Source organism: Lissotriton vulgaris, chromosome 6, assembly GCF_964263255.1.
Source record: "Lissotriton vulgaris chromosome 6, aLisVul1.2, whole genome shotgun sequence".
Taxonomy (NCBI): domain Eukaryota; kingdom Metazoa; phylum Chordata; class Amphibia; order Caudata; family Salamandridae; genus Lissotriton; species Lissotriton vulgaris.
The window spans coordinates 775947520-775965731 of NC_141694.1; the positions used below are offsets into that span (position 1 = coordinate 775947520).

The 18212-nt window shown below is 45.6% G+C and overlaps 1 protein-coding gene across 1 annotated transcript in view; it reads left to right on the forward strand.

Moving 5' to 3' along the window:
* LOC147707973 (amine sulfotransferase-like) overlaps positions 1-18212 on the forward strand; it is a 442169-nt gene that overhangs the window by 8511 nt on the left and 415446 nt on the right. Inside the window, exons 2-3 of the mRNA XM_086926784.1 lie at positions 10857-11024; positions 15309-15517. Coding sequence (XP_086782910.1) covers positions 10868-11024; positions 15309-15517 — 366 coding nt within the window. The 5' untranslated portion in view covers positions 10857-10867. The remainder of the gene's footprint in view (positions 1-10856; positions 11025-15308; positions 15518-18212) is intronic.

The window sequence follows — 18212 nt, forward strand, 5'->3', positions numbered from 1 at the left end:
TAATCGCACATTTTGAAGCTATCGCTGGATTATATATCTCGGCGATATAATCCAGCAATAGCCGGTGATAATTATCCTCGTGCTAAGAGCACTTAGTGATAATTATCGCTGGCTGTTGCTGATATGCCCCCTTATTAGGAATTATGATAGGTATCACAAAATCTATTTTTGAAGAAGCCCCACACCTAAGCATAATGTTTGATGTTGCCTCCTAAAGGAAAACCATCCCTTGCCCTGGATAGTTGTTTTACTGCTGAAGTTTTTTAGTTATAAGTAAATAAATCTCCCTTCTCCTAATAGAATGGATTATCAATCTAGAACATTTATTTGCTGGTTGTTGTCTCTTTATTGCTCGGTGTGTTTATACGGGCCGCCATTATAAACAATGGCATGACATATGATAGTATTCCACACATTAGTTGAACAGAGTTGCATACTGTGCTACAATTCCATGATTATCATACACTTTTGTGCATTCTTATGCACCAAAGGTTATAGGCTTTTTTTTTAATAAAATAACTTCAGTTTGACACTTGCTGCTCAGCCAGTACTCCCTCTTTTCTTTTGTGTCCGGTAAGATTCTATGGCATGTAAACGTACTCAGCTTTGATAGTTTCACTCATTGCTCTATTATTTAAAAAAACACCATACCTGGAAAGCCCCACTCTGAAGACGTCTCCAAAGAAGCTGGCTCCTTTAAATATATAAATACACAGGCAAACTAACTTGTGACACATGGAAGACGAGAACATATTTTCAGGTCATGCCAAAATTAAGAACAAGCACTGAAAATGGACTTTTCTCAAATACCTTACAAACGCAAATGGATGGCTTTTCCCAGTACAACCTCTTCAAACAAGCTGCTGTCTGTGCATTCCTCAGGCGAGCCAGTCTGCCAAACACTGACTTTCAGTGACCGTTCCCAGTAACATAACGAGTTTAAGAGCCACAGCGCCTCACATAGCGGCCACGCTTATAGATAACACACTTCTAATACAGAAAAGGCTCGGGCCTCGAATAATGCTCCTAAAAAGAAAGCTAATAAGCCTCAGAGGCTTATGGGTAAAAGTGTGGAATATCCATGATTTAACCGTTTTCGTCCTAACCATAGCACAAGCTGTCACCTTAGCAAACTCTGAAACTTTTCTTTGCACGCCAAGAGAGAAGGAGAAATATCTTCTCTTTGTGAACAGGGCAGTGTGCCAAGAATATAATAACATGAACGCATTTCTAAAGTCCTATAGTGCCTAATGCTATTTTCCCTCTAACAAAATACATTCTTTTTCCTTTAGATCACGTCACCTTATTGTTCCCCTTGCGAAATGACATCCATTATATACCCTACAATGGTGGAACACATTCACCTGCAATACTATCCCCGCGGGAATCATAATTCCATTGTTAAACCAGGTGGGGCCCAGATTAGGATCCTGAATTTTGTGCTTGCTAAGACATCATCAACATGTTTTGAACAAGATTTTTGAGAGGAACTACTGAAATCTCGCAGAGAAAAACACAGCTTTCTGAGCTTGTGCATCTCGGAACGGAATAGTAATATGAGTCTATTCCACATTCTACAGTGCAGAGATGGGAACAGCTGAATTATACCACACTCAGTAAATACTGCAAGGGACGTTTTCAGGCATGGGCAAAGTGGGCTCTGGCCCAAGGACCCAGCCTTTCAGGGGCCCCTCTTATAGAGTCAACTCTGGTCTCAAGAGAGTCTTGCCCCGATGACCTTCAATAATTCTTAAACAGATTGTTTTTAATACAGTTTTCCTTTAATTTATTTTATATGTGGGGGATGATTTAGACAGAGCCTTTTACAGACATTTTGCAGAGAAATGTTGTGTTTATGTTTCATACAACATCCATAAAAAGGTTCTTTTATATCAAAACAGGATCTCATATATGAGAAATGTGAGGGGGTGTCACAGATATTATTTGCAGTAGTATTAGTGAGTTGTTGATGTGTTACAATATTGAAAACATGTCACTATCCCTGAATATTATATGCAAACATAATTAGAATTTGGACCACAGTCCCTGTGCACTGTCAGTGTCCTGGACAAAGAGGGCATGCAAGAGCTAAAACTGGATCATAAATTCAAAACTTTTCTGAACAGGGCCCCCAGCAGTATGTTTGGCCCAGGGCCCCCAAAATCCTTGAGATGTTCCTGAATACTGGCAGTGTTGATACTTACCGTATATCTACACAAAACTCATGCAGTAGTTGTCACAACCCCCTTTGTTAACCCCTTCCATGCGGCCGCGATTCCCCTGGTGTGCTGTAAACAACACGAACAGGGGCGGGCCGTGACGAACCCCAGCTGTCATCAGCACACGAGCACCGTAGTGCATGACGGCTGGGGTTCGTCATCGGCATGGAAGGGGTTAATGGAGATAGAAATAAAACAAAACAAAAGCACGAGTCTCTTCTGTGTATTTTAACCAGTTGAGCTAGGTTACCAGCTTTAAAAAAGACTGCGGTAAATGAGAGCAATACGATGGCACAGAACAGTTAGCTTCGGAAGGTGAAACGAGAGCTGGTGGCTGGTAAAAAAGGGCTGAACAAAGAGGAAGTGCTCTGCAGCCTAGGCGCACACTAGAGAGAAAGAACACTTGAATGCTGACCTTTGTTGGCAACAAGAGAGCAGCCTCTACAGTAGCACTGTCTGCTTCACGAACGACAAGACGAGGGCAAGACTACCTCCAGTCGCGTTCCATTCACACAGCAGCCCTGAGATCATTTGGAACCAATTTAACCCCTTCGGTGCTCATGACGGAACGGTTCCGTCATGAGCGTCGGTTGGCCTGTGCTCATGACGGAACCGTTCCGTCATGAGTCCATAGGTTCTTTAGAACCTTCAGCACCGCAGCGGAATTCGCGCAGCACTGAAGGGGTTAAAATCTGTGCCATACGATGCAAGTGCTGTGAAGGTGAAACATATAAAAAAAAAACTCCACAAAAGTGCAGTAAAAGAGTGCTTGGGCCTCAGGAAACTGATAAGAGAAACTCAGGAGGAGCACACAGGAAATAGTATGCTACAGCCAATAAAAATGGTGAAAAGTAAGTGGCAAGCATACAAATGTGGCTTAATCTGGAGTTAGGGTGTGCATACCCTGTCACATTATAGACCATCTTGCCTGTGGCATACAAAGTTGTATGCTCAAAACTGCTCAGCATCTTTTTGAAAAAATATCTCAAGTACGGAAACATTTCTAATGGGGGATAAAATTGGAAATCACTTGTTTTTTGCCCCCTTAACAGCGTTTCCCATAGTAGGATCTTCATGAAACATGGCCTGCTAAACCTCAGTTGATTGTGATAGTAGATTTACAATTTTACAATCAGTCGTTTGAGATATCACCAAATGATGTAATTGAACAACATGTCATGAGTGATGTATGGTCCTAAGCATTCAGTTTTACAGCTGTGATTCTATTAAGATGGTATTCAGGTGCGCCAGACTGTTGCCATATTTACATTATGTTAGCACTCTGGTTATTCATGAGAATGTGCGGTTAGTTGTCAGGCTGCTGCTGGCGTTGAAAACACGTTTCAGTCAGCATGTTAACTGTTTCACTGAAATAGATGAGGAAAACATTAGAGAACTGATGGAAAATATTTCCTAATTTTGCTTTCTACAGCACTAACCATCATTTCTGAGATAAAACAAACTAAGTGATTTAGTTAATTTCTAAATGAATTAAAAAAAGAATCAGCTTTGATTCAATCATGAAGGCTTCAGATGTGCTATACTTTTGTCATAAATAGGAATTTTAGTGCTCTAGTTGTTCATTTGGACATTGTGGGTGGTTAATGTAGAACACTGCTGACTTAACCAACAGTCTGCTGCTATTGCTAGAGCATATATTTTACTCAGTATGTTAGACTTTATTCTCATATGGGTGAAGAAAATAGGGTCAATTGACAACAAATAATGTTAGATTCTGAGCATCTTCAATAAACTGTATTAGAAAATCATGAGAGAAAACAGTTTTCTCACAAACATGCAGCAGAGGATCAGCATTTTACTCAGTGTAACATCACCGTAGACTACACCACAGTTCCAAAAATTAGGACCCAAATTTGATCATGGTGGAACTCCATTATCTCTTCATGGCACAGTGTATCAGTATTTCGCCAAGCAGACTGAATCCCACCTTCCCTATTTAGATGTGTGCAGGCTGAATTGCCGTCCACGTTGGCAGAGTGTTTTCTGTCATGTAAACGGTTCACCGCTGTCGACACAACAGACTTCTCTGCTGGCTAATGTTACTCCATCTCAATCTGGGTGGCGGGAAAGTGCCGAGCATAAAGATTTAGGGATTCTGTCACAGAATGAATTTAACATTGGTCTATTTCTGCGGCGTTTGGATGGATATTAGCATCACACACCTAATGTGTTTTGCCTAATTATGTTCACCTGCATCCCACACTATAAAACACACTCCATTTCATACCGTGATCCTTTGCCATTCTACTGCACCACTACATTTTCAAACTGAAATTTCGCCAGTTAAGTCAGGTTTATTTTTTGGCTTTTTCTTGTCCTTTACATCTTCTTTCATTTAGTTTCTTGTGGAGCATAACATTTATTTAATTTGTGTGTTATTGCTAATGGCAGAGAGGAGAAATCTCAATTTTACAGAGGGAGAATTATCAGTCATGGTGGACGAAATCATTAGAGTAGATCCAACATTGTTTGGACCCTGAGTACAAAATACAACCACTGGATGGGGCACCCCAAAGGAAAAGTGCCAGACACCAACACTACGGGCGCACAGCAGCTGGGGGAAAGGGACCTCCCAACCAGCTAGCAAACTGTATCCTACCCACTAACCTAGAGGCCATCCCGGATAAGTTCGATCTAATCCTACAGGAGGTGAGAGACTTGAGGAAATCTATTGAGCAACAAATTGGCACCCTAACCACTGAGTTTACCCTCCTGAAGGCAGATGACGCCAAACTGGCATACACTGTAAAGGACAACAAACTCACAATGGCAGAGATCCTACCACAGCAGAAGGATCATGGAGTGCGAACACAATTATAGTGACAAGTGTCCGGACTCCAGGACAGAGTCAACAATGCTGAGGGAAGGACCCGATGGAACAATGTCCGAGTCATAGGCCTGCCAGAACGCTGTGAAGAGCAGAATGCTACTAAGTTCGTGGAACAATGGTTTCGAGACCATGTAGCCCCAGAGGGCTTATCGGATTTTTTCTTCGTAGAAAGAGCACACAGAATGCCTATGCGTGGGTTGACAGCCGAGGCTTAACTATGCCCTACGATTGCCAGAATTTTGAACTTCAGAGACCGGGACTTTCTATTACAGAAAGCCACAGAAAGGTCCCAAATTCACTATGAGACCCAACGGGTATTACTGTATCCAGACTACACCATGCTAGTAAAGCGCAGCCGTTCCTTATACCAAGAGGTCAAAAAGAAGCTCAGAGCCCTGAACATTAAGTACACTCTGCTGTTCCCAGCCCGACTAAAGGTCATTCATGACCAAAATCACAGTTCTTTGACACCCCAGAAGAAGCAGAAGAACGGTTGGGATCATGTTACCCCGACAAAATCTGAGTCCTCCTCACAAAACATCCCCCAGACTCCAAGAAGCACTCAGAATCGACAATCACACCGCAACAAACCAATCAATGAGTCCCAGTCCGGGAACCCCACTCCAGAACAAGTTCAGAAAGGGCTCACGGAGGCGTTAGCAGCGGCAAACACATTTTGAGACTGTAACCACCACACAAAATCGGACTCCTCAAATAAGAACACTGTCCACCCCGACTCGAAGAATAGCCTAGCATTATTTAGAACTGTGACACCTCAAACTGCTGAGTGCTTCCTGGGATGAAGTGTCATCAGGTGGGGAGGTCAGAGATCTGTAGTCAGAACACTCTCTAAGGTAACCTAAAGTTGTCTGCTGATAGCAGCGCACACATCCTCTCGCAGTTTCGAATTGGATATACTGATAATCACCCCTGGTCTGGGCCACGGTGACCTCGAGTGTCACTAATCTCACTAGCCAGCTCACTAGAACTCACCCCCCTAATGGCGATAGCAACTAAGTACTCATTAAATACTCACACTGTTGTGTATCTAGTTTGGACCAGCACAGTTCTAGTGCTGGACTGTGCAGTCAATGTGATAGTTTGTGTTCTCTTGGAATCTGGTCCGCTCCACAAACTACACCACATTTCGTCTAATCTGTCACACCCAATGCATTTGCATGACAGATACAGCAACATGTACTCATGCAGTGTACTTATAATATAATCATGAGGAACGTGCAGTGACTGGGGTCCATACATAAGCGCCATGGAATACATGCGCAGTTGAACAGACGCAAGGCACACGTAGTGTTCATACAGGAGCAACACCTCTACTGCAGCTGAATCAATTAAATTACGTAAGAAATGTAGAGGCCAGGTATTCTCCACATCATAATCCGCATTCGCCAGAGGGGCAACAATCTGGGTCAGGAACGGAGTTCCGTTTAAGGCAATAGAACAACGGACAGACCCACACAGGAGATACATATCAGTTTGAGGCACACTGGATGGAACACAGGTAGTGCTGGGAAGCCTTTACGCCCTGAATTTCGACCAAGAAAAGTTCCTCATGGTTCTCAACTCAGAATTAGCGGGGTGGATTGCTCACCCGTGGATATTAGGTGGGGATTACAACACTGTCATGGATATAAGCATAGACCGTTCCCATCCCCCAGTTAAAGGAGCAGGATCCATCAAACAAGCAGAGGCACTACGCAAATAGACAGAAAACTTGGCACTAGAGGACGTTTGGCACCTGAAAAATCCGTCCAACAGAGAGTATTTGTTCTTCTCCTCGACACATCAGCTCCACACCCATATCGATAGAATACTCTGCTCGGTCCTTCTTACTACACAAATCGCACACGCCACATACCTAGGAAAGACTTTTCTGGACCACAACCCTTTAGAGATCACCCTAGCCTAGGGCAGGATCGCCACCCCAGTCCCCACCTGGAAATTATGGCCACAAATGCTAGAAGTCTCGGTCTTTTGAAGGGCAGTGGGTATAACAAACTACTTCACAGAAAATGCTGGTACGGCCTACATGCACCACATAGAATGGGATGCATTCCAAACTGTGATAAGGGGCATAGCCATAAGCACCACAGGTGGACCCAGGCAAGAAATACATAATATTCTCAAAACAGTAGAAAACACCAATAATAAATTAGAACAACAAGAGATAGGTGACCCCACAAAGACAGCACAACTACAGGAGGTTCGCATTAAACATTCTGAACTGCTGGAAACCCTTAGACAAGTGCATTACAAATTATATACCCAGACAGAGAGGCAGATAAGGCAGGTACGCTGCTAATTTGAATAATACGAGACACGCCTCCCCTGTAACAATACATGAAGTAACCACTCTGGGAGGGGACATTGTGCACACCCAGCGGGAAATCTACAAGGCGTTTTGTGAATATTACCAATCACTATACCAATCCCCCCACACTTAGCCAATGGCTCATTCAGTGCATTCCTGGATAACCTAAAATTCCCTGGCTGAGCCGTGCAGCCCAAGACGATCTCTCTGGCCCCATCACCAAAGCAGAAACAAAAGAAGCTATCTAGGATTTGCCACAAAACAAGGCCCCGGGCCTCGAAGGCCTACCAATAGAATTCATTGATACTTTCTCCAACGCCTTGATCCCACAATAAGAACGACTATACCAATATGTGATGGACACAGGGTCACTACCCTCCACTACAATGCAGGCCATAGTAATATCCCTCCCTAAGCCGGGTCATGTGGCAACAGCCATCTTGGTGTATCGCCCCTATCACTCCTTTCTACCGAATATGAAATATTCAGCAAAATTCTATCACGTCGCCTACTCCCATACATACACAAGTTAATCCACCCAGATCAATGAGGCTTTGTACCAGCGCGTATCACGTCACTAAATATCAGGAGACTTTATCACGTAATTAAATCTATGTCTGTAGATCACCATAACACCAGCTGCATTACACAAGACCTGAGGCAGGCATTTGACACCCTCTAATGGGACTATATGGTCAGGGCCCTTGTAAACGTTTGCATACCACCAACATATAACAAATGCGAACAGCTCCTATATTCAGCCTCTACAGCAAGGGCCCGCACTGGTAGTCACATCTCACATGCATACCCGGTTGGCAAAGGCACATGGCAGGGTTTTCCCCTAGCCCTACTATTATTTATGCTGGCATTAGAACCTTTGGCCATTAAGCTACGGTCATACGAAGAACAGATAGGCATCAGACCTGGTTAACGCCCTAGAGCCGACACAGGGGATATTTTCACAAAATCCGAAGCCTTTTTCTTCCGCCCTGGAGACCTCCCAGAAGTGATACAATTTGGGTAACTCTCCCTCTCTGTAGTGCAGCACACCTTCAAATACCTAGGCATTCAAATTTATAGAAGCTCAAAAGACTTAATAAGGGGTAATTTAACCAAAGAAATAAGGGCACTTAGATCACAGATACCCTTCTGGACATCGCTGCCACATCTCTGTGATGGGGCGAGTGGCTATATCCAAAATGGTGGTCCTCCCATGACTTTTATATTTCTTAACAACCATGCCGGTCATAATCCCCGCTCCTGTCTTTAAATCACTGGACACTCTAATATCTGAGCTGTTATAGGGAACGGGCCGCCGAACGGTAGGTTTAATTAAACTACAACTAGACACAGATAAAGGATGACTGGGAGCCCCTGATCTCCATGCATACTGTTATGCGAGCCATCTTCAATGGCTGTCGTATTGGCTCGCTGGACACAATCTGCACGAATTAGGATACATGGCACACACTCTTGCTACCTTGGACGACTATACTCCTGGGCGCACTGGCACAACGGCACACTGCGCTCGCATACTGGAAAAAGACACTGCACTACACACGCAGATGTCCCCCGTACACAGATAATACATCACTACTAGGTATTCCCACACCAATGGGACTAATCCCTAAACACAGAATCCTCGCATGGTCTGAAGGAGGAGACATCCCAGTGGGGGCGCTGTTCAAAGACGGAGCCCTAATGAATCACGAGAACGTCACCAGGATACACGGGGTACCAGGGAACCTATATTTTAACACACGCAGCAATACTCTCCCACTCCAAGAAACACTGGGCCCCATTAAGTGTGGAACCCCCAACTCATGAATTGCTGCATGCAATTTACTTAATGGAGGCAGGGTGCCACCTTACAAAATGGCTGTATAGAGGCACTAGGGTACATACAGGGATCCCCCTTTCAAACGTACACAACAAATGGGCCAAGGATCTAGAGAGAGAGTTGACCAAAAAAGAATGGACTGGGCTGTTAGAATACCCCAAAAAGGTGTCCCGCAATGCGAAATTCAAATTCATTCAGTACATAATATTACATAGGGCCTACCTCACCCTGCACCGACTGCAACGTATGTTTCCAAATACGCAACACCTTTGCCCTAGATGCAGAATGGCAGAAGCCGATATCCTACACATGCTATGGTCATGCCCGGTGCTTAGCAAATTCTGGGAGAAGGTAATCACGAGCATTACATTGGCGACAGGCCTACTCATACGGGAAACAGATGTCTGCTGTCTGATGGGTATGACTCAGCGCTCGAAAACACAGAAAGTGCAACTACGCTTTACTGACCTAGCGCAGCGATAGCAAAACGCTGCATAACAATGCGATGGTGCAAAAGAAGTCAGCCAGATCCCCAACAGAGTACACCTGGCACGGGGAAGTGGTGAGGTGAGGGAGCACAGAAAGCGCGGCCATCAGGTGTGAGGAATCCTGGGGCCTACCTAAAAAGCCTATATCAATGGAATGGGACATTGTAATGGAAGTATTTAAGTCACTCGAATCTACACCTGTCCCCACAGCCCAAGTGTAGTTATGAACAACAGGCCAGTCCCTGCACACACAAAATAAAACACACAAATAACACAACCCTAAGTATAGTTCTGTTGCGTAACATTACCACATAAATATGGGCTAACTCTATGTGAAATAATAAGGGAAAACATGATGGAATCAGATGACAATCACATGTGCCGAGGTGGGACCAGCAGAGTTGGGAGAGTTGGAGGGAAGGGAACAGTAAGTAGTTTTAGGTATAATGCTAATACAAATGGATATGTAACTAAGCAGCCTACTACAATAACAGTTGAACTGTCTATTCACTGTACAATACGTTGCAAGATCGCTTTGCTTAACGAATTATAACGTCGATTGAATCTTAAATGTAATTGTACTACATACCACTGTTCTGAATACATCATCTACCTATGTTTTCATAAGTTACAGTGTTTGTATAAGATACAAAATTCGAAAAACCCCAATAAATTGTGTGGGCAGCTCATCATCCACAGGGTCGAAGCCACATGCATATCTGCGCTTGTGGCCAACACAGCCAAGTCAGGTCCAGTCTCCACCACTGTCGGCAAGGCCTTTAGAGTGCCGCCATCTATCTTGGCGCAGCATGGTCCCATCCACCCCTACTCACCACCTCTCTGTTCTAGGGTGTTGGTAGGAAACTCGATTCTCTGGGGTCTGTTCATACTTAGTCGGCTATACATAGACGACTCTACCAGAATATTTTTACCAAGAGACCTAGCCGCACCAGGGCTCGGATTGCCCCAATCTTGTGTTTATCTTTGCACACAGCTTGCAAAAAAAACAGGAGTCCTGTAAGTCCCTTTTTTAAACTATCCTATTAACGTAATGTGCTCTTTGAATAACCAAACAAAAGTCTTTGCTGGGTGTATTCTCAATGACACATATTTTGTCTTTATCTTTCAGCTCCTTGAGTTATGGCTAAGGAAGTAGATAAGCCGTCTATTGATAAACTATTTCAGCACAGAGGAATCCATTTTGTGGAAGGGATGATTACACCCGAAGAAATAGACGCCTTGGAACACTTTCCAATCAGGGACTCTGACGCATTTTTAGTCACATATCCAAAATCTGGTAAGACCACATTTCCTTGGTTGTTGGTTGTTACAAATATTCGGTTATTTATCTTAATCATTTTTCCTTTATTGTTAAGAAGCCATGCTGTCAGCCCCACCTATAGTACAATATTTGTAAGAAAACCAAGGCGCTCGTAATCACAAATATAATGTAATCAAAAAAAGCTGTTAGGCAGACCTGATAGTTCGGAAGCAGCAGGCATTTATGAAATGTTAAAGACCCTCCGCTTCTGGTACTGGTTGCAATTGTGAAATGGAGAGCTACTAAACGTTCCGGGTGCTTATGTGTCACACTTTAAGTAACACTTTTCATGGCTCAGCCGAAGTCGTTCTGTTCATGTAATGAGAAAAATTAGTCATGACCCTCCAATGCGAAATTGGAAATCTACAAAGAACTTTACAAAACCTACATCATTCAGGAATTATGTATGCAACTTTACTAGCCTACTTTTCTTTTCTCACAATATCACCCTGAAAATATATGTGGCATAATAGTAAATAATTTGCAGGTCATAAAAAGGGAAACATTTTATTTTAATCTACAATCCCTCATACTATAAACCCCAGATTTACTAAAAAAGGAACGCAACACAAATTAATTTGCTGCTCTACATTATGTGAAAGAGCGTGTGCAGAATATCATCATATCTACTAAGAAGTGGAACAGTTTTCCTCTCTCCCTGAGCTGGTGCAGTTTTGACTGCCATGCACCAACCCATATACCCCTGTGCCATAGTGCAACAGCATGTGTGTGTTCGATCAGGGAAACATTTTTTTTCAGGAGGGGTCCTCTTAAAACTTTTCCCGATGTGTATGTGTGCTGTACATTGCATCACAGATGTGTTAGAGTTTTTTTGAATAAAAAAAAGCATTACTTTAGGCATGCTTCAGTTAGCATAACTAGGTGGCTGCATTTACAATCATTAGTTCTTTCACAATAAAGTGAAAAAGGTTTACAACGAGTTCTCTAACTGCAAGGCCGGAGTTAATCCAGATGGGCCTAACAAAGATGGGGCAACCATGCAGGTCTATTTACAAAAATGTAACTCCTTAACGCCAGAACGAGTCAAGAAACGTATAATGTCAACATAATCAGGATCTCCAATGGACCCCTGTCCTGTCACAGTTCTTCACACGGTACCTAGCATTATTGCTGACCACCTAGCACCCCTTCTCAACAACATCTTGGACGCAGGACACTTCCCTAATATCTGGAAAAAATCGCTGGTCAGGCCTATCTTGAAGAAATCATCTTCTGATCCTAAGGAGCTTAGCAATTATCGGCCTATCTCTGGCCTAATATTTCCTTGATGCCCCACTGGATCTGTGTCTGGAGCCTGGATGCCTTGCTGGACCTACTTGTGGAGCCTAGAGTGGGATGAGGAGGAGCTGTGGAGTCAATGAGCCGTGGCAGTGTTCATTGAGGCCCGGCAATCACCCATACCTGGTGGTGAAGTTTGGCAGGTCGCATGGAGACATGTTACTGACTTGTGTGAGAAGACCGCCTTGAGCCCCTTGGAGCTGTGAATGGTAGAGGCGCTCCTGCACACAAACGAAGGGAGGTCTACATTGCATACTATGATCCACCACTACACTGGGGTGCATTGAGGGGATTACCAATTGTGGGCAGTGCCTCACTGAATCACAGGCCCGATGATTTTGAGCTGGCCAGACGCTGTGGAGGGTGAGACCCCTGAGCTGCACCGAACTTGGGTGGTTGAAGCGCTGCAACTTCACGCCTAAGAGGGCCCTTCTGCATCAACTGCACCGGGAGGTTCACCAGTGGACTTTTTGGTGACTGCTGTACCCAGACTTGTGAAATCCCACCTGGCTGAGGCTCCTGATGGCTGAGTCACAGATTTGGAGAGCGTGCAGTGGATTGTGCCATGGTGTCAATGTCCAGGTAAGGAGAAGGTGGGACGCGTAGCGGAGGAGGCCCGGGGTCGAGTCGCCCAGGCTTAGCACCTGTAGATGACACCCCCCCAGGTGGTGGCTCATCCACTATGGCGGAAGAGTGTTGTCCCACTGCTTTCAAGCAGTGCAAGAAGAGGAAAAATCATCACATGATGATAACTTCCTGATAGTGATAAGAGTGCTATGCTTTCTTTGCGGGTGGGAGGGTGGGTAGGACTGCTCCACTCATGGAGCGGGGCAGGGGCAGAGTGGCATGCCCACTCAAGTGCATAATGACTGTTAGGTCGGTCCACTCAGATCACCCAAAGCAGTCGTGCGCACTGTCCTCTTCACAATGCAAGCTGCATTACAGCCTGCATGGAGAACATGGAGAAAATGCCCACCGCTCCAGCCCCTGACTGAACGCCTTGTCCCAGCACCAAAGACCAATCCCAACGCTGCAGTGCAGTGTTGTAAATCACTTAGGGGAAGGAGCCTTGCTGCCTATTTCCTGTTAGCAGACTCAGGAGAGCAGGAGCAACGAAGACACAGGACCATGCCTTGAGGTAAGATTTCTCTCATTTAAAAATTTACAACACCCGCTCACACACACACCTCTGAATCCACACCCCAACCAATGTCCTTGCAGGTGTTTCCCACCTCCCAGCTGTCCAGTCCCTCCCGCAGCACTTCTCAATGGCGCCCGCTATGCTGCCATGGGCAGCGGGCGTACCACTGTTGTGCCAAAGGTATATATGAAGTTAGGACGCCTATCATTACATCGCACTCCATTACAATGCATACAAATACTAGGCATATGCAACAGTAGGGAAGGTGTTGGATAGCGGAGATGTAAATATTACTATTCCCACTTCAGTAAGTGCAACATTAAAACTGACCCTTGCACCCCAAAGCAAACCCTGAACCCTAAAATTCATTTTGAGCCCCCAAAACACACCCAAAAAATCATATCTGACCCAAATACACCCCCCAATTGCCATAATTGACCCAAAATCACATCTCAAATTTCAAATTTTAGCCCATAATTCACCCCAAATTTAATCTCTGATACCCAAAACCCATACCGACCCTAAAACTTAAAAATATCCCATTACTCACCTCACAATGCGTTATGGAATGTGATGTAAATGCACTTGCATTGCTGGGGTGCGTTGTGAAGGCATTACGATGTAATGCCTGTGTTGTAATGGATGTCTCCTGTGCCAAAGGCTAGCCATAGGCAATCTTGTCTGCGTCCGTCTGCCCCTGGAACGCACTCAGCACCAAGCACCCTTCCTCTGGGACACCCCACCGTTACGACGCGAGCACCCTCCTCACCATCAACCCTGGATGCCATATCACCTACCAGGACCAACCTCTGTTCCGGACCGGACATCAACATTGCCATCACTGAGGGCTACTAAATCATCAGCAAGGACCACATATTTGTTTATGAAGCTTCCATTCCACTGACGTTAATATGCAGGGATATCAGAATTAGAGATGTGCAATTTTATTTTTCTTAATCAAATGAAATTCCTAAAAAATGACAGCAAAATACTCAAAAAGCAAAATCAGCCTTTAACTAGCCCTGGTTTGTGACCTCCACTCTGTTCACAGAGTTTCCAGAGTTTTCTGCTCTCTGCACTTCGTGTACCTCATGGAGGGCTGAAAACTCAGCTCTGCGTAGTGCAGCAGATTTTTTTCTCCACTCGTGAATGGTAAGTTGACGGCGCAAGCTGCAGCTCGGGTAGAATTTCTACCTGTGTGGCAGTAAGATCAGCATGGACTGCAGTTTGCATTGCACTCCGCCACTTGTGGAACTCCGTGGAGTTTTTTTTCCACTTATCGGAGTTTTGCGTAATAAAACTCTGCGAACTATGCCAAGGCCTGCATTTAAAGCCATACTTTAACATGAAATGCATCGTGGCAACCTTTTTGGATGCCAGCAAGCAGGTTGCGCTAAAGAAAATACCTCAAAGAACACATGTGACATTAACAAACAGCCAGGCCCATTCTAGTCATTCATGTTTTTTCCCCGCTAAAATTTTGCAAGAACAGGATGTAATTACGCCATGTGGAGAATGTCGTCATTTGGGAATTTTGAGTAGCAAACATAATGTAAAGTTCCGAAATTACATGAGATTCCCCTGGTTTAACAGAAATTCCACCCGTCCTATTTAGAATATTAAGAGCTGGAGTCTGAACAAGGCAGGTCTGCTTATTGAGATCTTGTGCACTCCATTTTGTTAATCTTTAGGGCTGCTTAACCAATGTGAAGTTCATTTGTTGTTCCTTACAAAAAAGTGTCCTCTAGAAAACATTATGTTTTTTCTCAATACTCAATATATAAACATAACACCTAACCCACTTTGTTTAACTTTTGCAGGGACTGTATGGACACAACAGATTTTATGTTTGATTTATCATGAAGGGCATCTTAACAAAACAGAAAACATAGTAACTGTAGATCGTGCTCCATGGCTTGAATATAATTGGAGAAAAGTGGATTTTGATAAGCGCCCATCGCCTCGCCTGATTACAACGCACCTGCCATATTACCTGGTTCCAAAAGGTCTTAAAAACAAAAAGGCAAAGGTAGGAAAGACTTTATGATATGGTGCATGTTCCTACTCATTGTTTTAACCTGCTTGTAAAAACAATGATGTTCTCTTGTTTATGCAATTAACTGTGGTGGATTTTAAAATGTAATATCCTTTTTATGTTTCACCTATAATAGAGTTACTTAGCTGTGCATAGAGAGAGCAAAAGGTTATGAGAAGGTTCTCGAGCAGAAACTCCTTGGCATGTCGACAAGGGAAAATTAAGGGCCTCAACTAAGGTTTGGAAGTGAAGAAGTCCCAATGTAAGTCGGTGAGGCTTCTGTCCCTTCAAACTTGAGCTGGCCAACATGTTTCGTTAGATGCAAGCGCCCAGTGTCAGTCAGTTGAGCCTTAGTTGCCTCAGCCATTAGAAGACTTTTGCCCTGATTTACAAACGTAAAGTTAGACCACAAGTCTAACTTTATTACTTTTTGGTATTTACAAAGGTAAGTTACTACAAGACCATATTAAAACATTATACTTTAGTTTGGGTCTGACAGCCCTGTGGATCAATCTGTCCCCGATTACCTCTTCAAAAAAGGCTCTTGCAAATAAAGCATTGTGGTGGAGCATACAAAATAAATGCATGGCGAAAGCTGGCAGTGATCAATCAATCAATCAATTAATCAATCAAAGCATTTATATAGCGCACTACTCACCCAGAGGGTCTCAAGGCGCTAGGGGAGGGGGGTCCGCTACTGCTCAAACAGCCAGGTCTTGAGTTGCTTCCTGAAGGCGAGGTGGTCCTGCGTCAGGCGGAGGTGGGTCGGGAGGGAGTTCCATGTCTTGGCGGCGAGGTAGGAGAAGGACCGTCCCCCTGTGGTGGCTCTTCGGATGCGGGGGACAGCGGGGAGGGCGTGGCCGGTCGATCGAAGCTGGCGTTTGGGAGCGTAGAAGTTGAGGCGGCTGTTGAGGTATCCTGGTCCTTGGTTGTGTAGGGCTTTGTGTGCGTGGGTGAGGAGTCGGAAGGTTATTCTCTTGGTGACCGGGAGCCAATGCAGGTCTCTCAGGTGTCCGGAGATGTGGCTGCGGAGGGGGATGTCCAGGATGAGTCGTGCTGAGGCGTTCTGGATCCGCTGAAGTCTTTTCTGGAGTTTGGCGGTGGTGCCGGCGTAGATCGAGTTGCCGTAGTCCAGATGGCTGGTGACGAGGGCCTGGGTGACCGTCTTCCTGGTCTCGGTGGGGATCCACCGGAAGATCTTTCGTAGCATGCGCAGGATGTTGAAGCACGACGAGGAGACGGCGTTGACTTGTCTGGTCATGGATAGGGTGGAGTCCAGGATGAAGCCCAGGTTGCGTGCGTGGTCTGTTGGTTTGGGTGCGCTGCCTAGGGCGGGGGGCCACCAGGAGTCGTCCCAGGCGGAGGTTGAGGATCCCAGGATGAGGACTTCCGTCTTGTCCGAGTTCAGTTTCAGGCGGCTGTTCTTCATCCATTCGGCTACCTCTTTCAACCCTTCGTGGAGGTTGGCTCTGGCGGTGGCGGGGTCGTTGGTGAGGGAGAGAATCAGCTGGGTGTCGTCGGTGTAGGAGATGATGTTGAGATTGTGCTGGTGTGCGATGTCTGAGAGGGAGCTCATGTACACTTTGAAGAGGGTTGGGCTGAGCTAGGAGCCTTGAGGAACGCCGCAGATGACTTCTGTTGCTTCAGATCTAAACGGGGGGAGGCGGACTCTCTGTGTCCTACCGGCGAGGAAGGAGATGATCCACTCCAGTGCCTTCTCCTGGATTCCGACGTTGCTGAGTCGCTGCACTAGTGTACGGTGGCAGACAGTGTCGAAGGCCGCGGAGAGGTCTAGGAGGATGAGGGCCGCTGTTTCTCCGTTGTCAAGCAGAGCTCGGATGTCATCGGTGGCTGCGATCAGGGCGGTCTCGGTGCTGTGGCTGGCCCGGAAGCCAGACTGCGAGAGGTCGAGGGATCCATTCGTCTCGAGGAAGGCGGCCAGCTGCTTGTTGACGGTCTTCTCGATGACTTTTGCAGGAAACGGGAGCAGCGAGATGGGGCGGTAGTTCTTGAGGTCGGTGGGGTCGGCTGATGGCTTCTTTAGTAGAGCGCTGAGTTCGGCGTGCTTCCAGCTCTCCGGGAAGGTAGCGGTGTCGAAAGAGGTGTTGATGATGTCCCGCAGGTGGGGTGCGATGACAGCGTCGGCCTTGTTGATGACGTGATAAGGGCAGGGGTCGGTAGGAGATCCGGAGTGGATGGAGTTCATTGTGCGGACGGTGTTTTCGGTGCTGATCGGGGTCCGGGGACGGAGGGTGGTGGTGGGGGGCGGTTGTTCGGTCGTGGCGTGCGTCGGTTGAGTGCTGAAGCTGGTGTGTATGTCCGCGATCTTGTTGTGGAAGTAGGAGGCGAGGGAGTTGCAGAGGTCTTGCGAAGGGGTGATGTCGTCGTTTCCGGCGTTGGGGTTGGAGAGCTCTTTGACGATGTTGAAGAGTTCCTTGCTGTTGTGTGCGTTGTTGTCCAGTCGTTCCTTGAATGCGGTTTTCTTGGTGGCGTGGATGAGTTGGTGGTGTTTTCGGGTGGCGAGCTTGAGGGCAGTCATGTTGTCCGGTGTTGGGTCTCTGCGCCAGGTTCTCTCAAGGGCTCGGCAGTTCTTCTTGGAGCAGTGATAGTCTTATGGGGAGATTCCTGACTATAAAACCCTCCCCTCAGTTCAAACCCTAACTTTATGAGGTTGTGCCAGAGTGGGTGA